The 24,269-nt window shown below is 43.2% G+C and overlaps 1 protein-coding gene across 4 annotated transcripts in view; it reads left to right on the top strand.

Annotated features, from left to right (window-relative positions):
• Positions 1–8,053: 8,053 nt before the first annotated feature.
• OBI1 (ORC ubiquitin ligase 1) overlaps positions 8,054–24,269 on the top strand; it is a 33,640-nt gene continuing 17,424 nt past the window's right edge. The window contains exons 1-4 of one of the 4 annotated variants that reach the window (XM_043534393.1): positions 8,054–8,191; positions 20,445–20,580; positions 21,309–21,400; positions 23,547–23,795. In XM_043534393.1, the coding sequence (XP_043390328.1) occupies positions 20,502–20,580; positions 21,309–21,400; positions 23,547–23,795 (420 nt within the window). In that variant the 5' untranslated portion in view covers positions 8,054–8,191; positions 20,445–20,501. Of the gene's footprint in view, positions 8,534–14,295; positions 14,301–20,444; positions 20,581–21,308; positions 21,401–23,546; positions 23,796–24,269 lie in introns of those variants that run through there. The other 3 variants (XM_043534389.1, XM_007058169.4, XM_043534398.1) reach the window with 3 other exon arrangements.

The raw sequence follows: 24,269 nt of genomic DNA, 5'->3' as shown, positions 1-24,269 counted from the left end.
AATGTTGAGAAGGCCAATTCAGTCAGGGTGGATGTGATCCACTCCCAATAATTGATGAGGAGGTGTCAATACCAAGACAGGGAAAATTGCTTTTGTAGTGAGCCAGCCAGTTCCTATTCAAGCCCAAATTGATGGTGTTAAGTTTGCAAATGAATTCTAGCTCTGCAGCTTCTCTTTGAAGTCTGTTTTTGAAGTTTTTTTTGTTGAAGAGTGGCTACTTTTAAATCTGTTCTTGAGAGTCCAGGGAGATTGAAATGTTCTCCTACTGCCTTTTGTATGTTACCACAGCACACCTGGTGGCTGAGCTTTGTGACTTTGTCCTCACCCACAACCATTTCAGATTTGGGGACAACCTTCAAGTCAGTACCACTGCTATGGGTACCCGCATGGCCCCAAGGCATACCAACATTTTTATGGTTGACTTAGAACAACGCTTCCTCAGCTCTCATCCCCTAGCACCCCCCACACACACACTTACGCTACACTGATGACATCTTCATCATATGGACCCACAGGAAGGAGGCCCTTGAAGAATTCCACCTGGATTTCAACAATTTCCACCCCACCATCAACCTCAGCCTGGAGCAGTCCACACAAGAGATCCACTTCCTGGACACTACGGTGCAAATAGGTGATGATCACATAAACGCCACCCTATACCGGAAACCTACTGACTGCTATACTTACCTACATGCCTCCAGCTTCCATCCAGGACACATCACACGATCCATTGTCTACAGCCAAGCCCTAAGATACAACGGCATTTGCTCCAACCCCTCAGACAGAGACCAACACCTACAAGATCTCTATCAAGCATTCTTAAAACTATAATACCCACCTGGGAAAGTGAGGAAACAGATTGACAGAGAGAGACGGGTACCCAGAAGTCACCTACTACAGGAGAGGCCCAACGAGGAAAATAACAGAACACCACTGGCCATCACGTACAGCCCCCAGCTAAAACCTCTCCAGTGCATTATCAACAATCTACAATCTATCCTGGAAAACGATCCCCCACTCACACAGGCCTTGGGAGGCAGGCCAATCTTCGCTTACAGACAGTCCCACAACCTGAAGCAAATAGTCACCAGCAACTATACACCACACCACAGAAACACTAACCCAGGAACCAATCCCTGGAACAAATCCCGTTGCCTTCTCTGTCCCCATATCTACTCTAGCGACACCATCATAGGACCCAACCACACCATCTGAGGCTCATTCACCTGCACATCTACTAATGTGATATATTCCATCATGTGCCAGCAATGCCCCTCTGTCATGTACATTGGCCAAACCAGACAGTCTCTTTGTAAAAGGATAAATGGACACAAATCAGACATCAGGAGTGGTAACATACAAAAGGCAGTAGGAACACACTTTAATCTCCCTGGACACTAAATAACAGATTTAAAAGTAGCCATTCTTCAACCAAAAAACTTCAAAAACAGACTTCAAAGAGAAGCTGCAGAGCTAGAGTTCATTTGCAAACTTAACACCATCAATTTGGGCTTGAATAGGGACTGGCTGGCTTACTACAAAAGCAATTTTCCCTGTCTTGGTATTGACACCTCCTCATCAATTATTGGGAGTGGATCACATCCACCCTGACTGAATTGGCCTTCAACATTGGTTCTCCACTTGTAAGGTAACTCCCTTCTCTTCATGTGCCAATATATATTTATGCCTGTACCTGTAATTTTCACTCCAAGCATCTGAAGAAGTGGGTTTTTTACCCACAAAAACGTATGCCCTTATCGCTTATGAATCCACTTGAGATCTGCAGAGATCTCAGGGGATTTTTAGATTAACTGGGTGGAATTTCCTACTTCTTCTGTGGGGAATAGGGTGGAGAACACGGGCGCTCCCAATACCACCACCCATGGAACAATTCCTGTGACTCCTCTGCACAAGAACAAAGAGAATGGGACCCTACTTAATCAAGTTAAATTCCATCTGAGGGCAACATTTGTTTGGTTTTAGTGAAGAGTAAAAATGGAATATGATTTGCCCTATGGTTTCCTTGTAGTTCTCCCTCCCCTCCCCTAAATCTATGTTCCTATACCTCCTTCTGCATCTCAAACCACCCTAATCTCTGCTAAACATTAGCATGTTTGCATTATCACTTAGTATTAATGACTTGTAGTATGAATATTTATCATGATAATTATTCTTATGTTATATAGAAGCATGTCATTATTATTTCACTAATTTCTTATTGCATCTACCACAGTGGGTCAGGCACTTTCATTACAATAAATAAACAAAAATAAATTAAAACACAAACCAGGACCAAATAAAAACATTTAATCAAATCTAGCTGAAATAGAGATACCTGCCATCCTTCCCTGAAGAGACAATGTTATCAACTCACTTTTATGTGTTTAAAAGGTTGATTTTTATTGGAAAGGTATTTCCTAAGGGCAATGGAACACTGATAATTCTTAAATATCTAGTTTTGTGTAATGCAAAGCTTTTAAACAAAAATGTGGGACCAACTACTCAGAAGAAGCATGCATTAGTGGAAAGCACAGCAGTGTATGAGCCAGAAATTGCTGAGATCTAATCCTTGCCCTATCAGTGACTCACTCTGTCCTTGAGCAAGTCACAGTACCTCTGTGTGTCTCAATTTTCCCATCCGTAAAATGGGGTCAATAATCCCTCCCCACTTCACAGAGCTGTATTGAGGATAAATTATTTAATGATTCAGGTACTGACCAATGGTTACATTTTTAGTCAAGCTGGTTGAAACTTTATGCATGAAAAGTTTTTGGGGTCTAGGTGTGGAAAAAATGGACTTTTCTCAACATTTAAAGTTTTTGTGAAAAATTGCAGACTTTTGGAATGTTTTGATTTTTGCAAAGAGCTCAACAACATTTTTAATTGATGGTTTTATCAAAAATATTATCAAAATCATTTTGAAAAATTTCATTTGCCAAAAACCTGGCTTTCAGTTAAAAGACATTGAGAAGTCCTTGTGGCACCTTAGAGACTAACAAATTTATTTGGGCATAAGCTTTCGTGGATTTTCCACTCCATGCTTCTGATGAAGTGGGTTTTAGCCCATGAAAGCTTATGCCCAAATAAATTTGTTAGTCTCGAATGTGCCACAAGGACTCCTCATTGTTTTTTGCTGATACAGACTAACACGGCTACCACTCTGAAACCAGTTAAAAGACATGGTTTTTAGTAAATGAAAACTTTTGACAGAGATTATGATAACTTCGTTGAAAATTTCCATAACAATCTTAATAAAAGGTGTTTTGAAAAATCCACAAGAAACAAACAGATAATGGGTTCATTCTGAACCTGGTGAAATGGAAACAACTTCAAAAATTTACATTATTTCATGAAATCACTTTCCCACCTTTTGACCAGCTATACATTTTAGACTCTATCCTGCCTTATTTTTAGAATGTCCCCTGACAATGTTGAACAATACAGATGATGCTACAGAGGCTGTGTACAGCTCCTGTTGTCATTTTGTATCAACATATTTTTCCTTCTATTCTCACATAAAGGGTTCAATCCTACATACCTTGCATACTCAAAACTCCCATTGACTTCAGTGGGAGGTTTAGGTACACAAGCTAGGCAGGATCTGGCCCAAACTACCGTTGCTTTCTCTGATGTATTCTGCACTTAGATTGGTCCCCCACTCTACCCAGTTAAGGCATATAAATTTATCTGGGAGGCACTTGTTAGAAGCCTAGGACCCAATCTTGTTCCTATTAATGTTAATGGAAAAGCTCGCATTAACTATAGTGTTGCAGAACTCAATCTTATCTCTGAATACATTGGGCCTGATTCTTCACTCCCTGGCAGCGAATGTAGTCTCAGAGTGAAGCTGGATCACAAGCTAGCCTTCTAGGACGATCTGAAGAAGGTAGCTGCCAAGACAAAGACAAGGATCAAGCTGGTCCAGAAACCAGCAAGCACAAGCTGGGGAGCATCAGCATCAGTGTTATGGACATCAGCAATGGCCCTTATGTACTCCATAGCTGAGTACTGTGCACCGGTATGGACCAGAAGTTGTCATATGCGACTTGTTGATGTCCAACTGAACAGTGCGATTAAGTGCATCACTGGAACCCTCAAGTCAACCCAACACCTTGGCTTCTGGTGCTGTTGCACATCGCTTCCCCATCCATTTGCTGTGATGCTGCAACCCTTTGGGAATTTCAGAGGATTGTGGAAAACGAACATCTTCCCATCCACCAGGACCTTAACAATGTCCCTCACCACTGCTTGAAGTCGCATAAGCCCTTTTGGACCCACAGGTTTAACCTTCAACAATGCAACTTCAACCCTGATGAAAGCCAAATGGAGTTTACAAGAAGTTACAAATAAATATCTCGTAAAAGACCCGACACAGAGATCCCTGGCTTCAATCTCCCACGGAGCTCCTGGGCAACCCTAAACCACATCCGTACAAACCATGGCAGATGCGGATACTCGCTGCACAAATGGAAGATTAAAGACTCTCCAGTGTATGACTGTGGTCACCCAGAACAGATTATGGAACATATAACAACTCAATGCCTGATTCACAAATACAAAGAAGGCATCACAGCAATACACCCTGCTATTCCAGATGCAATTAAGTGGCTTAACCATCTGAATGTAAAACTATAGTTGTTGCTCTACATTTACATCAGCCATATGAAGAAGAGAATGTAGTCATTTCTACCCGTGCACCATAACAAATCAGCATCTTGCACCCACTTTGCACAGGTGGTGGGTAGCGGATAATCAGGCCCTCTGTGTCTGTAAGCAGGGTTTTCTCATTCCAGGAGCCCTATCTTTGGAATTCACTCCCTTTGGGGGTCCCTCAGATCATGACCCTAAAAAGCTCTTAGGGCACAAGACAAGGTACATCTGTTTTGCTTAGTATTTGAATAATTGCTTCTGTTTTGATCCTGTTTTAATTTTCTGAAATATAAGTGCCTGGCTGCTACAGCAAGAAGCAGTCCAGAAAGAAGCATTTTTAAAAAATCCTTGAAGAAAGGTGTGACTGTTTAAGAGCTACAAATTCTACCAACAGAACTCGTCTATATTCCTTGCCCTTCTCAATTACCTAAATGTGAAAAGATTTAGTTGTCTCCACCTGAATGACTGATCAGCACTTCTTGTGCTGGTTCTTCTTAGAGCTTTCAACAAAAAAACCTTGGAATCATGTCACAAATAATACTTTTGATATTTTTGGGGTAATGTGCCAAAAAGTCTTCAGGGACTCCAACTGCACTTAATAAACTAAGTGATAAAGTTAACAAGTAAGACCCCAGTCCTGCAAGTAAGACCCCAGTCCTTGCTTTTTTGATACCCCTCTTTCTCCATTTTCTAGCTGTGGGTATATTAATGCCACTCTCCAAATCAGATGAACTTTCACAGTTCACCACCTCGAGTTCTCATGCTGGAGTAGTTCAACAGCCATTCCAACCATGCCTAGAACTTTTCTTTTCTTTCCCACCAACCCTGTGCTCATTGACAAATCATTGACCCAACTCCCACTGACCCATGTGAACCAACTTTTCTGGGCCTGGACCCTTTAAATTCTTGTTACCTCCTGCAACATTTCTCATCTCCCCTTAGCACAAGCAGAGTGCTAACCCTCCAACTTCCTTCTTCTTTTCACTCTCTCACACTACAGAATTAAATATTTTCCATGCCCCAGAAGAGTTGGTAACATCATTCCATACATTTCAACTAAACCTCAGGTATTATTAGATCACAAATAATTTTTGAAGTATTTGTTCACTATCTAAGCTTCCAACTACAGCAGAAATCTGCTAACCAAATAAGTTTAACCTCTGCATAGAAAATGTATTCCTTTTAGCAGGTATTCAGAAAGAATAGCTTGCTTGTTTTAGGAGCTACTTTTGCTTTAAAGACACGATATTCATCTTCAAACTAATGTGTTCCTTTAACAGATCAGTTTCCTCTTACATATACTTCTTGAAAGTGGAGGAATTTTATTCCTTTGAAAGATTTACTGCATTATCAGGTATTTGTTTAAAAAGGTCTCACATGTCAGTTCTAAGACACAATTCTTTATATTTGATTTCACTTTCATGTGTTTTGGCCTTTTTGTTCTTTGTGTCATCTGTTAATGCTGTTTCAATAAAAAAACAATATAAAAATAAAAATAAGAAAGATAAATAAAAGGGTTTCTTTGCCAGTCTGTGATTTTGTTTGGTGCATGGTAAATTCAGTAATTTAACAGATCTCTTATTTCGGTTGTTATATTTAAAGCTGATTTAACTGTAATAATAATCTTTAGGTTTATATAGTCTGTGCTGTGATGATTATCAGAGTCTTTTCCTATTTTCTTCCAGGTCTTAGGTGTACAGGCCAGGGATAGCAGCAGTGTATTCTCCTAGAAGATGGCAACCTGCCTCTATTAGTTTTAGAGCCAGGCCTAGTCTAGAAAATCCCACTTCCCAAAATCCGGGGAAAGTTTACATCTAGATCTTGATTTTATGGCTTGGGCCTATCCCTCTAGTAATGGGCACAAACCAGAATCCAAATCCAAGCAACCCTACTTCTGGGGAAAGTTAAGATTTTGATCTGAGTGTTGTGATGTAGGCTGTTTTCTCTCTCTTTTGCAGAGTTGCTCCTACAGTTTTTTCTAGTAGGGAATCTGTATTTTGGAGATTGTCGGCTACATCCTTGAGTCTAGCTGTGCTGCACTTGGAGTAGAAACTGGTGGGGGAGGAACGTGGCTCTAAACCACCCTTCTCCTCCCCTGATCCAGAGGCTGGCTGGGGGATTATCTCATCTTAATTTAGAGCACCCTGAAGTATGCTGGCATTAACAGTCCCATACATACCTTCAGATGCCGTGGAGCACCAGAGCACAAGCCGCTCTAGCCGGATTGCCAGCCTCTCCTTAATGCACACCTCTTATATTAGAGCGGGGACCACAAACAGATAGTTTAGAACCACCTGTGTTGACTTTGTGACACCTGGGGATTCCCTTTGGCCAGGAAAATTCCCAGTTAAAAAAGGTTTCTAGGAGATTTACACTGAGCATTGCAAATGGGAGTAGCAGGGGGGTTAAGGATCTGGCCCTGTTCACTTCTCTTAGGTCTAATCCTGCAGACACTTACTATTAGGCATAACTGTTTATTATTCTAAAGTCTGCTCTACATGCAGTTTTTGTATAACTATTTGAATTAGGGGCAGGGGGTGATCTTTTTTTTTCAAAATAGCTATACGAGTACAAATTATAGTGTGGATGAAATTATAAAGGTGCCCTATTCCAGTAGAATTTATTCCCCTTTCCCATGTGGGAACAGCTATACCAATATAAAGCATCTTCACTTTAATAGCTATACCGGTGTAAAGCACCTGTATACTAACATAACTGTGTATACATTACGGGTATGTGGGAAGAGGAGCTGTACTGCTTTAACTAAACTAAACTTTTGTATGTACACAAGCCCTAAATTATCCCACTGATTATTCTTGGTGATGTTTGTCAGATCAGATCCTTAGACTGTAAACCCTTCAGGACAGGGATCATGTCTTCTTCTGAACCTTGTACAGAGCTGAGCACCCTCTGGGCAACTCATATTAATAACTAAAATAAAGAAAATAATAATAGTTGTTTATAATACTACTATATTAATAATAGTAATAACAATAATGCATTAAATAATTATAGAGTGAAACGGGTCCTACACTACATTGCTACACCATTTTAAACCCCATTAATTGACTATGATTTTCATTCTCCTTGATCTTAGTTGTTCCATCTTCTGAGAGTTATGGAAAGGTGGGGTAACTAACTTTTTCCAGAGGTTCCTTCTTCAACTCCCCTCGAAGAGCAGGTTAAAACCAGACATTTTAGAGAGAAATCCCCATACCACCACAGCAGAGTCCTGAGAGTTGGCCAGGAATGCGCTTTATACTTGGGAGGGTGGAAGCCTCTCCACCTTACTGCTGCCCTTCTGTGGGATTGGAAAGAGACTGCTGACTCGCTGAACAGGTCTAATGCTCTGGCTTTCTATATAAGCCTGGGCCGGGGGGGGCAAGATGCTGAGAGACCCCACAAGGAACAACAGAGGGAGGAGAAATGAATCCTTCCTAGGAGACAGGGAGAAGAGGCCACTGCTCAGTGAATGCTGGTACATTAACAGGAGGGGACAGCCTGCAGCTTCCTAGCCCAATAAACCAGCCCTTGTTTAAAGGTGGGCGGGGGGGGGCAGGTTAACCCTTGGGACAGCAGCACCATGCAGCTGTGAACGCGCTGCACTCAGAAGGCCCAAGCCCCCAGTTCCGCCTCCCTTCTCCTCCAGGGGAACGTTTCAAAAGCGCGATTTCGGTTTCCTGTATTGCGTTGCGGGTTGGACTCGCTGGCTTGCCGTACTCGGAGCTAGCGAGTGGGGGACTGCTTCTCTTGCTGCTGTTGCCGCCGCCGCCTGTGGAACTACCGCGCTCGCGGCATTCGAAACGCCACAATGGCTCAGAACGTTCAGAATGTGACATTGTCGCTGACGCTGCCCATCACCTGCCACATTTGCCTGGGAAAGGTAATGGAGCTGCCGCCGCTGGGCAAAGCGAGCGGGGGTAGGGGGAGCCGGCTTGCACCTCCTCCCCCAAATGTGCTCGGAGGCTGGGGTGGGGGACTGCTGCTCTAAGGAGCCTGGCAACAAGTGCAGCCGCGATCAGGCATAGGGCATCTGTCTGGATTTAGCGTTGTCCCTTTAAACAGGCTGCAGCTCCTGAAGTGGCGCCGGAGAGAGACCGAGGGAAAAAGTTGGGGATGGGTGGTCGTGCCAGGGCGGGGAGGGAGGACCCACGCGGGGTGGTGTATGCCGAGCCGGGATCGTGACTGGTGGCGTTTTACTCCTAGCAAGTTTTATTGCCACCTTTCGGATTATGGGAAACATGCGCTGCGCTCGTTAAAAGAAATAATTTCCAGCGCTGCGCGTTAACAGAGAGAGTGAAAGGGGAAATGGCCCTTCGGCTGAGTGGCTCCTAGCCACGGTTTATCCCTCCCCCTGAACGTGGATAAAAAAGCTTTGTCTTTCGTGTCTTTTGAGCTGTTAGGATGAGTGGTGAATAATGTGTTCTTTGAAGCAGGGAACTGCATGTTAAAGAGTGACTGGAACAAACATTTCAGGTGCTGGATGTGGAACAGAGTAGATCAAACAATGTGGAGCCAAATTCTACTCCATGCAACTGAAAATGTTCCATTTTCCTAATTGAAGTTCTCTTGGGCCAAAATCTCTTCCCTTGGCCCTCGAGATTGGGGAGGGCTACTACTGAAAGTTGATATAGTTCTTCAAGAACTCATTTTCATGACTGGTTGCTTTCCAAATTCACTTTCTTTTCTATTTCCTCTCCTCCACCCCAAAATAAATAAAAGACTTTGTGAAGAGAGACTACCACTAGGAAATAGTTTTTGTGCTCTGGACTTGTTGGTTAGTGGGGGGGGTCCCCTTTGCTAAGTGACAAAATGATTTTTTTTTGCAAGGTGTTAGGAGGGGGAGATGCCTGACACACAAAGTAGGTACAGCATAGGGCAGGTGTGGTCCTGAGCCGCATACAGCTCTTTGACAGTTAAAGTGTGGCTCATGGAGATCCCCACACACACCTCCCCATTCTATGCCTACCAGACTGGGGGGCGGGTGGGTGGGCGGGAGAGAGGGGAGCTTGGGACTTCTGCCCTGTGGCGAGATGGTGGGACTAGGTGTTTCTGTCCTGCAGGGAAGGGAGTCTAAAGAGCCTTAGCCCTGTGGGGGGGGGACACCTTGGGGCAGGTGCCCTGGCAGGCACCGCCCCGTGGGGCAGGTTGTGCGTGTCTTGTGGCTCTTGAACGTCTGAAGATTATTGTCTACAGCTTGGAGAGTCAGTAAGTTTGGACACTCCTGGCATAGCGGATGCCCATACTCCAACTGCTCGCACTTGTTAAGTGTCTCAATTCTGATCTGGAGGGAGAAGAGAGTAGTTCATTCAGTGTCCATGGCCTGGTCTACACTGGGGGTGGGGATCGATCTAAGATACGCAACTTCAGCTACGAGAATAGCGTAGTTGACGTCGACATATCTTAGATCGACTTAGAATCACTTACTTCGCGTCCTCGCAGCATGGGATCGACGGCCACTGCTCCCCCATCGACTCCGCTTCCGCCTCTTGCAGTGGTGGAGTTCCGGAGTCGACGGTAGAGCGATCGGGGATCGATTTATCGCGTCTACACTAGACGAGATAAATCGATCTCCAATAGATGGATCACTACCCGCCAATCCAGCGGGTAGTGTAGATGTGGCCCATGTTGACTGTTCATTTCTTGCCTTTTCTGCTGAGACTCAACAAGGTCTTGTTGGTCTTACGGTCTTGCTTCTGATTCTATGGATACCTGCTTACAACTAACTGAAGGAGACCATCAACAATTTTGAAGGCCATGGTACAGAATGGCTGTTCTCCAAAATCTGTGCTTTGTTCTTTAGAATTTGTTCTTCAAAATCTGTGCTTTGTTCTTAAAAATTGCTGAGGGTCTTGGTGGACCATTTAATGATATTTCCAAATGTTGTTTGTACCATTAGCTAACTATTGTAAAGCACTTTGGATAAGTGTTATATTAAAAAAAACCCTTAATTAATGTGTTTTTGTTCTACAAATAAAAGCACACAATTCATATTTTAATATCAGTAGTCTTACCTTTCAAATTCAATGGATGTGCTCTCTCTCCCCCGCCACAGCAGCCTCCAAGCTGGGGCTGGGAAGGAGGGGGGGGGTCTTTCCCTCTCTCCCCCTCCACGGCAGCCCCCGAGCTGGGGATGGGAAGGAGGGCTGTCTCTCCCCGGCAGCTGCGGCCCTGGAGCTGGGGAAAGTCGCCTCTTTCCCTGGCTGCCACAGCCCTGCACGTCCCAAATTCAGCCCCCCACACCCTCTTCTCACCCCACTGGTCCCTCCCACCAACCCTCTATTCCCCCCCAAGGCCACCACCTCACATGTGTGTCTTCTCCAGGGTCCAGGCATCTAATTATTGGAGCCCTTCATTCTCTTGTCTGTGGCCGCCCAGGTGCTCGCCTTAGAGGGAACTATTTGCAGACCACCTGAATGGAGCTCGCAGATCACTGGTGGTCCATGGACCACAGTTTGAGGACCTCTGCTTTTAGAAGGTTTCCACAATACTTTAAGTTCAGTACATATTACATCAAGATAAATGTGTTGACATTATAAATGGACCCGGTAGTAACTCTTGCGGTTGAGGATGTTCAGTTGTTTGTAACTTTACCAAACTTCAGCCATTCTCGGTGAAACTTTCCAACTAAGTGTTTGCTCTTAGCTGAAATTTTTTGGAAAACTTTTCAACAAAAACAGTTCAGAACCAAGAGCAGGATTAAGGCGGAAATATGTTCTCTTGCTAATGTAGTACAAATTCTTGTAGTACAGCTGTTTTTTGTTGAAAAGTTCTTGTGTCTGCATGCTTTTGAGCATGTGCTTGAAATTAGGCAGGGGAGTCACCCTGGAGTCAGAGAGGTGCCTTTTGCTGTCCCATGAAAATTGTGCAGGGTTTGGATGGTATGTGATAAATAAGACATGGAGCCACACATTCAGTGGTGAAGGTAAAAAGAAATATTGAATGAATAGCTACTCATTAACTGAAGGCCATCCATTCTGTGCACTGAGTGAGGTAGAAGTCCTGTGGTGAATAAATAGTGTGTGATCAAGTAATTAAAGATTGAATCATAATATATATGCACAGGGGGTGGGGTAGGAAATTGTGCAGGTGACTTTAATTCTGGAATTTCATAAGTTTTGAATACCTGACATTGCAACCTTAATATTGTTTTAACCTGAATTTTATAGTATATTTAAGTTTTATTTTAACTGTGAGCTCTGTGGGTCATGGGCTGTCTCTTTTTGTTCTGTGTTTGTACAGTGCCTAGCACAATGCGGTCTTCGGACTAGGGCTCTGAGGTGCAGCAGTTATACTGTATATTGATGGTTCTTGAATGTATTGCCAGCTGCACGACTTTAGCTCTTGAAGACTTTTTCTTGACCACCCTTCTTAAAGAATACCGAGCATCATTACTTGAGTTTTATGTGCAAGGCATCCAGAACATTGTTTCCATTTTTATTATCTGAAGGGTTGACAGCTTGCTCAATCCTGCACTCATTGAAGTCTATAATAAGTTTTCTATAGACTTCTGAAGATATGACCAATGGCCTCCGTACATTTGCTACTCAGCTAATTTTTTGTTAAAAAAAAATGTTCAAACACATTGTTGCTGTAAGAAAGCAGAGTGTTAAACAAACCTTAATTAAGCAACTGCTTAACTGATTACCCATACGTGTTTCTTAGGGTTCTTTTTAATTCTGATTCTTTAACTAAAGAAAAGAACTCAGGAGTTGCATTTAGCTTTGTAGAGTTTTGTTAAATATCCTTAACAGCAAGTAATAGTATAGGATATAAGAAAACAAAAAATTGTATTGGGCTGTGACTTAATCAACAAAAGCTAGAAAATTGGTGGATATAACCATTCACATTTTCAAGATCAACTCACAATAGAAAATAATACTTGTACTCAACCACTAGCTTGAGAAGATTACTTTGTTTAGATATTTGATTGTTTCTCAGATTGGAGCCTCACTTGTGCCAATTGGTTATCAACTCTGGTGTTGCTAACACAAGAGGGGAATGCTGGGGGGGACAATCCAAAGCTAAAGCAGAAGGCAGTTTGGTCAATCACTTTCATGCCATTTCACCAAGATCTCCTTCCTGATGGATCTATGGTGGTCAACCATTCATAGAATATCAGGGTTGGAAGGGACTTCAGGAGGTCATCTAGTCCAACCCCCTGCTCAAAGCAGGACCAGTTCCCAACTAAATCATCCCAGCCACGGCTTTGTCAAGCCTGACCTTAAAAATATCTAAGGAAGGGGATTCCACCACCTCCCTAGATAACGCATTCCAGTGTTTCACCACCCTCCTAGTGAAAAAGTTTTTCCTAATATCCAACCTAAACCTCCCCCACTGCAACTTGAGGCCGTTACTCCTTGTTCTGTCATCAGCTACCACAGAGACCAGTCTAGATCCATCCTCTTTGGAACCCCCTTTCAGGTAGTTGAAAACAGCTATCAGATCCCCCCTCATTCTTCTCTTCCGCAGACTAAACAATCCAAGTTCCTCAGCTTCTCCTCATAAGTCATGTGTTCCAGTCCCCTAATCATTTTTGTTGCCCTCCGCTGGACTCTTTCCAATTTTTCCACATCCTTCTTGTAGTGTGGGGCTCAAAACTGGACACAGTACTCCAGATGAGGCCTCACCAATGTAAAATAGAGGGGAACAATCATGTCCCTCGATCTGCTGGCAATGCCCCTACATATACATCCCAAAATGCCATTAGCCTTCTTGGCAACAAGGGCACACTGCTGACTCATATCCAGCTTCTCGTCCACTGTAACCCCTACGTCCTTTTCTGCAGAACTGCTGCCGAGCCATTCGGTCCCTAGTCTGTAGCGGTGCATGGGGTTCTTCCGTCCTAAGTGCAGGACTCTGCACTTGTCCTTGTTGAACCTCATCAGATTTCTTTTGGCCCAATCCTCTAATTTGTCTAGGGCCCTCTGTATCCTATCCCTACCCTCCAGCGTATCCACCTCTCCTCCCAGTTTAGTGTCATCTGCAAACTTGCTGAGCGTGCAATCCACACCATCCTTCAGATCATTTATGAAGATATTGAACAAAACCGGCCCGAGGACCGACCCTTGGGGCACTCCACTTGATACTGGCTGCCAACTAGACATGGAGCCATTGATCACTACCCGTTGAGCCCGACAATCTAGCCAACTTTCTACCCACCTTATAGTCCATTCATCCAGCCCATACTTCTTTAACTTGCTGGCAAGAATACTGTGGGAGACCGTGTCAAAAGCTTTGCTAAAGTCAAGGAATAACACGTCCACCGCTTTCCCCTCATCCACAGAGCCAGTTTTCTCATCATAGAAGGCAATTAGATTAGTCAGGCATGACTTGCCCTTGGTGAATCCATGCTGACTGTTCCTGATCACTTTCCTCTCCTCTAAGTGCTTCAGAATTGATTCCTTGAGGACCTGCTCCATGATTTTTCCAGGGACTGAGGTGAGGCTGACTGGCCTGTAGTTCCCAGGATCCTTTTTTTTCCCTTTTTTAAAGATGGGCACTACATTAGCCTTTTTCCAGTCATCCGCCAGTCATTCCCTGGATCGCCATGAGTTTTGAAAGATAAGGGCCAATGGCTCTGCAATCACATCCACCAACTCCTTTAGCACTCTCGGATGCAGCGCATCCGGCCCCATGGACTTGTGCTCGTCCAGCTTTTCTAAATAGTCCCGAACCATTTCTTTCTCCACAGAGGGCTGGTCACCTCCTCCCCAAGCTCTGCTGCCCAGTGCAGTAGTCTGGGAGCTGACCTTGTTCGTGAAGACAGAGGCAAAAAAAGCATTGAGTACATTAGCTTTTTCCACATCCTCTGTCACTAGGTTGCCTTCCTCATTCAGTAAGGGGCCCACACTTTCCTTGACTTTCTTCTTGTTGCTAACATACCTGAAGAAACCCTTCTTGTTACTCTTAACATCTCTTGCTAGCTGCAACTCCAAGTGTGATTTGGCCTTCCTGATTTCACTCCTGCATGCCCGAGCAATATTTTTATACTCCTCCCTGGTCATTTGTCCAATCTTCCTCTTCTTGTAAGCTTCTTGTAAGTGTTCAAGATCAGCAAGGATTTCACTGTTAAGCCAAGCTGGTCGCCTGCCATATTTACTATTCTTTCTACACATCAGGATGGTTTGTCCCTGTAACCTCAATAAAGATTCTTGAAAATAACGCCAGCTCTAATCTACTTTCCCACAAATTATATTAGCCCCAGAACCTGACTAATCTTCCTAACTGTCTAGCACACATTCTTACATTTATGACAGACTGTATAGACTGAGTGCAGTTCAAAAGGCTTGTACACTTGATCTGTATTCATGTTTGTATGAAACTGTTAACTAGGGTAGACACTTGTACTGGAGTGTTCTGCAATCTCAGTTAAAAAAGTTATTCGGTTTCAAAGCTACTCTTGGACAATCTTGATTGGAACCTTTTGCAAAACAAGGACACGAACCGTAACTCTGTGACAACCTTTAAAGTACATACACAACCATGCAAGTACACTTCCTACTAATTAGCTATCCAGTTTCAGGAAAGGGTCTATTGATTTGGGTGGTAATCCAAGGGAAAAATCTGTGGGCTGCTTATCACCAGATCTTTGCTCCAACATTAGCAGCTTTCAGCTCAGTTATTGTTCGCCGCGGAAGTTAACACTGCAAATGCAGATGAAGCAAAGGACAGACACAACTATAGTTTTTTCCCCGCCTAGTAGCGGGCAACCCAAACTTCCGGAAAATAGAAAGAGACAGTTAAAGATACCGATCCAACATAGTTACTTGATGTCACAAGAGGACTCCCAGGTGGCCAGCCCAGGATCTCAGTCGACTCCCTTCCAGGTGTCTTCAGCTTTCGGAAAGCAGCGTGTTGCAGGAGATGGCCATTTTCTCCCATTTCTACTGGGTGTTTCAGCTTGGTTCCTTTTCTTGGAGATGCTGGTGTAGACCAATCAGATGTTGATCCAGGCCTCTGGACATTTTGAACCTTCAGCAACCAAAATGAGAGGTATCCTCTCTCCCTGTATAGTCATCACCTTTAGAGTTCTTGCAGCTAGGACTGGAATTTTCCAGTCTCTCTGTGCAGCACATCTTCTCACACCAGCTTGTGTAAGACAAGTTAGGCCATAGCTGTTGCTACAACCATCTTGGGACATACTGTGAACACCAGCTAAATTGCTCCAGTCAGCAACTTACCTCAGCAAATCGCTTTCCATGGGTCCCTCTGCCTGCTGTGCATCCTTTGGCCACCTTTGCAGTTATGCTTGCTCAAGTTGCAGTTTCTACATCCGTGCTCTACTAGCTGCTAAAATATCCAGTTTAAAGTTCATATAGTTATACAAAGAGCCTCTATATTCTTTGATGCTCTTTTAATTTGTTTTAGCAGTCTATTGCGTAATGGGAAATCACTTCAAGAACTGTTGTTTTCCAGCAGGGCAGAACAGCTGTATAACTTTTCCATTTCTGTTCTTGTTTTAACAACAACGATGGGGCCACTTTTATATGAATGAGTTGATGCCATGCATTATTAACCGAACAGTTACATTTCTGATTATTCCATTCTGTGATCAAGTGTGCTTACAAACACAATTTTTGGTTTCAGTTCCTTTTATTTGCTCCCTCTTTCAGGACAGGTGTATTTCACTAACTTGATAGTTTAAGCATGCTTGAGTGCAGATATTAGCCCTACTTGTTCACTTTGTCACTAAGCTTAGGAATCAGTATGATTGCAACCCCTTTTTCTCCCTAATAGGATTGCTCATGAGATAAACCCTGTCATTAAAGATTACAATATTTTGCCCAAACCTGTATCGCTTATAGCCGACTTCCCTTTATGTGTATAACTTTTAATCAGAATATCAGAATCCATCAAGTTCCCTGTTTTTCAATACTGTATCTGGCAACATCATATATCTTAATGTTTTCTATTCATTTTTTGTTCATTCAAAGATGGGGAAACTCCTCTTCCCCCCCCCCCCCCCCCCCAGTTGCCTCAACAGTATGTTCTTGTGAAAAGCTGTAGCGACTCCAAGTTTCCTCAGGCTATCTGAAGAAATCATGCCTGTTAGACCTGGAGTTTTTTCTCTGATCCCTCTGTCCCTCTCCCCTCTTCTAAACAGCCTTGTTGCCTGGAAAATTCATAATAGTGACTCAGACTTTGGGGCCTTCATTGCTACACTGGTTTCAAAGTGACATGAATGTGCACAGGATTAGACCCTTCCAGTTAGCTGTGCAAAAAACCTGTCTAACAAGGTAATCAACAGACATTTTGCATGAAAGAATGGTAGGATCACCTATCTCTCTTAATCCTACCAAGATAGGTATATTAAAAAAAAATAATAATAATTGAACAGATTGAGGCACTGGACCTCTGCCCAACGAGGTTTAAGCTACAAGTTGTATTTGAATTATACATTTTACAATGCCAAATAGTGTTTTATACAAAAAATGTTTTTGGATAACAGATCTTGATACTGTAATAGAGCTTTTATTGTTGCGCATATCACTTCGTTTAGATACCAAAGTACTTCTTAAAAAACCTTGAAATGAAAGTAGTGTTAATCAGGAGCACGATACCCTAGATCAGTGTTTCCCAAACTTGGGACTCCGCTTTTTCAGGGAAAGCCCCTGGCGGGCCGGGCCGGTTTGTTTACCTGCCGTGTCCGCAGGTTCGGCCGATCGCGGCTCCCACTGGCCGCGGTTCGCCGCTCCAGGCCAATGGGGGCTGCGGGAAGCGGTGTGAGCCGAGGGACATACCGACCACCACTTCCCGCAGCCCCCATTGGCCTGGAGCGGCGAATTGAGGGGTGGGGGTGTGTGTGTGGGTGTGTATTGTGCTCTGTTGTTTTTAGTTTTCAGTCTTTGGTAGCTGTGCAACCATTCTGAAGCTGCTTCTGAGTGAGCAGGAATAGGGGTGTATTAACAGGAGTATTGTATCTAAGACACAGGAGGCTGTGGTGGATTAATGATTTTGCCGCCCCAGGCCCAGAAATAATTGCCGCCCCACTCCCCCCCGCCAAGCTCACCTCCGCTCCGACTCCGCCTCCTCCCCCCCGAGCACGCCGCCGGGTCCTGCTTCTCCGCACTCCCTGCCAGTGCTTCACAGCTTCACGAAGGAGGGGGGAATGGGGGGGGGTACGTGGCGCGCTCAGGAGAGGAGGCAGGACTGGGGCTGGGATTTGGGGAAGGGGACCAATGGGGCAGGGAATGGGGGCAGGGAAGGGGCGGGGCCGGGGGCGGAGGCCGCGAACCAGCACTGGGGGAAGCAGCCTCTGGCTGCTATTGTAAATTTGCCGCCCCTGCAAATTTGCCACCCTAAGCCTAGGCCTTGTTGGCCTAGGCGTTAATACGCTGCTGACAGGAGGTAATTGTCCCACTCTACTTGGCACTGGTGAGGCCTCAGCTGGAGTACTGCGTCCAGTTCTGGGCATCACACTTTAAGAGAGATGTGGATAAATTAAAAAGAGTCCAGAGGAGAGCAACAAAAAAAGGTTCAGATTAGAACATCTGACCTCTGAGGAAAGTTTTAAAAAAAAAAAAACCCAACTGGTCATATTTAGTCTGAGAAAAGAAGATTGAGGGGGGATCTTTTTAAATCTTCAAATATGTTAAGAGCTGTTATAAAGAAGACTGATCAATTGTTTTCCTTGACCACTGGAGATAGGACAAGAAGTAATGGGCTTAATATGCAGGAAAGAAAATTTTAGGTTAGATATTAGGAAAAACTTTCTAACTGTAAGGGTAGTTAAGATCTGGAATAGGCTTCCAGGTTGTGGAATCCCCATTATAGGAGGTGTTTAAGAACAGGTTGGACAAACACCTGTCAGGGTTCGTCTAGGCTTCTTTGGTCCTGCCTCAGTGCAGGGCGCTGGAGATGATGTCCTCTCGCAGTCCTTGCCAGTCCTATGAAAGCAAAAAAAAAAGCTACTCTTCTGGCTGATGTGTGGGAAAATAAGGCAAGACTGTTTGTAAAGAGATGTACTAAGCAAGCAGAGTACTTTAAGATTAAGATTCATGATTTTAGAACTTCTGTTGTAACCAGGGAGTCATAGGGCTGGTTTAAATACAATCTGGAACCAAAATAACTAAATTAGTTTGAAGACACAAGGTTGGTTAGGCAATATATTTTATTGGACCAACTTCTTTTGGTGAAACAGGCAGGCTCTCAAGCTACACAGAGCTCTTCTTCAGGCCTGGGCTAATAAATTGGTCCAATGAAAAATATTACCTCACCCATCTTGTCTTGCTAATATCCTGGGACCAACAACACTGCAAACAATGGAATAAATCGGTGTAACACTTCTTTGGTGCAAGTTTGTGTATGGACACTTCAATCAAATAATACAATTTGAAATAATTGAATAATGAGAATAAATTAGGTTAAATGGCAAAAGACCCTCTTAATCTGAAATCCGTGTCTACATTTTAAAGATGTGAATTAAAATAATTTGATTATTTGGATTCCACTTTGTTCATAGACAGGTCATTAGGTTTTCAGGAGTGTCACTTCGGAAATTCTTAAAACAATATTAAACCTGTAATACAATAGGGACATGAGAGGTGAATTGGTGGATGGACTGACAGTAGTGGGGGCTTGATTCTATTCCATCTGTGTCCATTGTTTTCAATTTGTGTAGGATTGAGTTTATAGATATGATTACTACAAAACACATCCAGTCTGGCTTTCAAATAAATTACTGGCTATCCTCTTTCTTTTCTTTTCTTTTTCATTCCCCTCTCTCTCCCATTTCCATCTGTGTTATGACTTCCTTCTTAATGCAGCAAAGGAAAAATCTTGAAAATGAACAGTTTTATTTAAAAAGGTACCATGTTTCTTAAGTTCTTGTTTTGTTTGAACTTTGGTTTTAATTATTTCCTGCCTGAGGCATTTTAGTACCTAAAGTTATATCTAGTGTTATTTGTCTATTTCCAAAGTAGATATTTTGGATGGAGATGGAGGGTGGTTTTGTTTTGTTGCGTTTCTACTGTTACATGTGTTGAAAGTCTTCTTAGAAGCGTAGGAATCAGAGCTGCTGTTTAAGAGATTTGAGAGCATGAATTAATTTTCTGAAATATAACCCTACTTTCTGTAACAGATAAATATCGTAGTGAAGTGCAGAATCTTCCTTGCATAGTTGGTTTTGAGTCCTGATGCCTGTTTGTTTCCAAACAGAATTTAAAATTAGTCAGAGAGAGAGTGAGAGAGTGAAATGTTTTTAGTAATATTCTAAACACTTATTTCTGTAAACCTGGTACTTTGTTGCTTTGGAAGGGAAAACATAAACGTCTTGTTGAACTCAATGCATTTGTGATCCAAGAATTTAAGTGAAAGTTTTTACATAAATGTTGCATAAGCTTTCAGTAGCCACCCTGTGCTATTTTGCAGTGTATTGCACACCGGTATCACACCTTTAGAAAGAGAAATGGGTTAGTGATTCATGGACTCACTAGTTGAAATCCCAGCTGGGTAGATTTAGATCCCCATCCTTCCAAAGTCTATTTCCAGGCAGTGCAGGTCAGACCTTAATCCTAGATACTCCAGTGGCAGTTCTTGCAAGAACATGTTTTTGACTTGTGCCAAAACCCTTTCCTATTCCCTCCGTGTGTGAATCAGTTATTACCTGTCTCTAGGTGATCCTTGACCTAGACGTGGCCGCATTTCAGCGGGGCTATCTGTTTGTTAGTTTATGAAGTTCTTTGGGATCCATCCAAAATATCTCCTGAATGACGGTAGTTATATATAATAGACTAAAACCAAATAAACTTAAAATAGCTTTAAAATATTTTACAATCTCTTTTTTGAAAAAGGTCCGCCATCCGGTCATCTGTGTCAACAACCATGTATTCTGCTCCATTTGTATCGATATGTGGCTGAAGAACAATAGTCAGTGTCCAGCTTGCAGGATCCCTATCACCCCAGACAATCCCTGCAAGGAGATTATAGGTAAGGGCCTGTTAGCCACTGAAATAATTTTCCAATATTTGCTCATAGATGAGACTCTTCCTTGGTGAAAACATGCCCTAATGTTTTCCATACTGTTTCTTAGGCACGTTTGGAATAATTATTTATAGATATGGGGCAACACGTTTTAAAACACAGTGGCTAAACAGGTGGTCTGACTTTTCAATGAGCTTCAGTGGGCTTCAATAACTGTCTTTGAAAGTCTTGGCAAGAGAGCATAATTGTTGGAAATAGGCAGGATGTACAATGGTTCTGTCCATGTATTGCGACCCCCTAACCCAAGGAGAGAACACCTAGCAGGAATGCCAACTAGTTCCATACAGAGGCTGACTAGACACTATTTTTCTGGAAAACTCTCCTGAAGTTGAATCTGAGTTGAAAAATTTGAATGAGGGACCCGCACCTCCCAGAATTTAACATTCTCATCTGGGTTTTTTGTTGAGACTCATCTCTACATGTTTCAATATTTAACAAGCGTACTTAATAAATAAAGTAGGCTTGATTACTAATCCTCTCGCAAAATAAGTCATCTTTCTAGGTAATTGTAGGTTTGATTTCCCCATCCCCAGTGGATTCTAGTGGTACAGTTTTCTTTAAAACAAAAATAGGAATCTAAAGTCACATGGAGAAAAATGATGTATTTTATTGACTTTGGATTTGGACTGAAAAACAAACCCAGTAATAACGCTGTTTATCTTGCATTGCTGTAGGAGGAACAAGTGAAAGTGAGCCCATATTTAATCCTACAGTCAGAAAACATCTTCGTAAAACCAGACTTGAACTGCTCCACAAAGAATATGAGGTAACAGCAAAGATGAACAGCTTGTTATGTACAACTCTTCTCTTTAATTTCTACACTTTCTTTTTAAGAAAAGTTTCATTTTGAATACGCACTAAAACTTGAATTTATCTCTTAATATTTTTTTGAGTTTCAGTGTGGATTTAAAATTAGGACATAATTTGAATTTCAGTGTGGATTCATTTCCTAATCTAGATTTCAAGGTGGGAGTTCAGAAGAACTTGGCATGGAGGCTTACCCTGCTCCCACTGAAGTCAATAGGAGTTTTATTAATAACTTCAGTGAGAGCAGGATTTAGGCCAAGCACTTAAAAAATCCTGCCCATAGACTTTAGTCCCTTCTCCGCACGCACGCACCTTCATGTGACTTGCAGTATTTTTAATGCATTATTCTTAACTTGTCTTTTCCTGCTGCTGCACCCAAACAAGCGTGTCTGTGCCTCGAGGCGCAAGAAAGTGGGCTTCTTCTAAAGAAATCCCTCTTGGCTATGAAAGAAAAACATTTCTTGGAGAAACACTGTCAACTTGCATTTTTGACATGGACTAATTTTTTTGAAAAAATGTACAGAGTTCTTCTAAAATGACAAAACGTTCAGCAGATCTCTCTGCTCCCCTGCTGCGTGAAAGACCTCCTGTGAATAGGGGAGAGTTGGCAGGTCTGAGAGCAACACCAGGTATGGCTGGGCCCACGCTTTCTCTGCCCACCTCTGTTCACATGGTTGCCTACTGCCTCCTCTTCAGATTTTGTGAACCTGGTAGGAGGGGTGCAGAGATAAATGCTCCAAGTTCTAAACTCTTCCCTGAGACCTGTGGTTTTGTCCTCATGAGGGAATAAGAGGAGGCAGAAACAGGTGTGCTTCATCAGCTCCCAAGGTCTTTGGAAGAGCCCTGCTCCCAGTGGAGCCCTGCAACTTGTTGGCACTCGACCTACAAGCATTGGGTCCGTGTCAGGTGGGAAATCAGCTGGACCTTTTTGGGTCAGGTCAGCTCTCCTTTTCCTGCCCCTGGGGTCAGCGCAGGGGTTGCTGCATGCTGAGGAGCCTCTCACTCTGCAGCCCACACAGCACAGCAGGGGCTGGCAGCCAGCAGGAGCAGGGTATGGAGCTGTTCCTGCGCTGACCCCAGGTAGGAAGCAGTGGCAGTTACTCAGGTTTGGGGGGGAAGGGTCGAAGGCAAGTTTGGTCAGCAGATGACGTAACCTTCTCGGGTCAGGTGGGCTTGGGCCTGGATCAGGCCTGAAAGTTAGGTCCAAGCAGACCTCTAGCCAGGAGATCCCTAATATGCCTGTCGGATCACCCCCAAATGTCATTACACTTGAGAACTGAAGGGAATAAATCTCCAAAACTCAGTGAATAGTTTATCTGTCTAAAACGCGGAGGATTCAGTGCAGAAGATCAAGTTACATTTTTTTTTTCATTTATGAATCCCTGCAAGACCTAGATTTTTATAAGTGTGTATCCTCCTGTAGCCTTACTTTCCACAGCAGTTAGGCCATGCAAGCATGTGTGTGGTCAGCAGTATAGAGAGCACATGAACAGTTATTGCCAAGGTATCAGGCAGAAATAGGCTTTCCCATAACCCTCTTCCTTCCCCCACCCCTCCAAGTGTTTGTTTTTGGCAGCTTATGGAAGTTGAGATTTCCCCCACACACACACACACACATTCTTGTCTCCAAACATGCAGCTCAAGACCTTTTTCTACACCTTGCTCTCTCATAAGATCACTTCCACATTTCTCATTCTTTAACAACAGCAAATGAGGCAGCAACAGTCCATGTGAGCGCACTGTGTAGAGGCCGGGCCTCCCAAAATGTGCACTACAATAACGCTTTGCTGAGTAAAGTGTCCAGTTCACATATAGTCTTATGCGCTTGCTATATATAGTCAGAGGGAATTCCTCTGCCCATAGCTGAAATCCAAAGCTACACTCCAGAATGCAGCCTTCCAAAACGTGCCCGGGCGTCAATCCATCGGTGCACTTTGAAAAGTTCTGTAATGAATTCCTTGCAGGCAGGGCACCCATGCTGGTGTCCAGAGGATCTGTATACATAAAGCACTTAGAGAATTAAGTCCCGAGGTAATAGCAGTTAATTTTTTATCTTTTTCTGGTTTGTTGCATTCTTGTGCTTCCTGGGTTTGTAACATTTTCAGGATGAAATAGAATCCTTGCAGAAAGAAGTGGAAGAGCTAAGAGGTAAAAACCTTGGCTTGGAAGCGCAGCTGAAAACGGTTCTGGATCCTGGGGCCTTGGGTCTGTGTAACACAGATGAAGAAAGTCATCAGCCTACAGATGAGGCGAGCCGAGCTGGCCCAGAAACTGTAGAAGAATGGACCAAGAAACTTAAAGCTGCTAATGATCTATATGAGAAAGTGAAAGATGATGTGGAAAAGTTAAAGGAGGTACCAAATGTCTGCTTCTCTACTCACATAGCTGTGTAATTGTTTCATGTTATTCAAATAGGGGCCTGGGGCAGTCTGACCTTTTGAGTACTTCATAGCTCCAAAAGGAAGAGAGAGAAAAGTTGAATTCTTGTGACTATTGGCGTATCGTAGTATTTCTGCATAGCAAGTGCCTGATGCTTTTGCTTGTTGTAGTCCATCTCACATGTGACTTTTTCAATTTGTCTGTCATCCCGTGGCTCAGTAATTGGATTATACTAGCACTTGTTTTCAGTATTGAGGACCAGAGTCTTCTGGCTTGTAACAATTTATAGAATATATCTATTTTGCCAAAAACAGCCCAGTTGCCTTAAACCGATTTTGCACTGTTGCCCTCCTTGCTAGCTCATGTTTTCGATGCAGTTTGCTGAGACAGAGTAACTTGACCCTTTGATATAAAGACCTGAAGAAGAGCTCTCTGTAGTTCAAATGCTC

Source organism: Chelonia mydas, chromosome 1 (genome assembly GCF_015237465.2).
Source record: "Chelonia mydas isolate rCheMyd1 chromosome 1, rCheMyd1.pri.v2, whole genome shotgun sequence".
Taxonomy (NCBI): Eukaryota; Metazoa; Chordata; order Testudines; family Cheloniidae; genus Chelonia; species Chelonia mydas.
The sequence above is the reverse complement of the archived record's forward strand: the minus strand, read 5'-3'. Positions and strand labels throughout refer to the sequence as shown.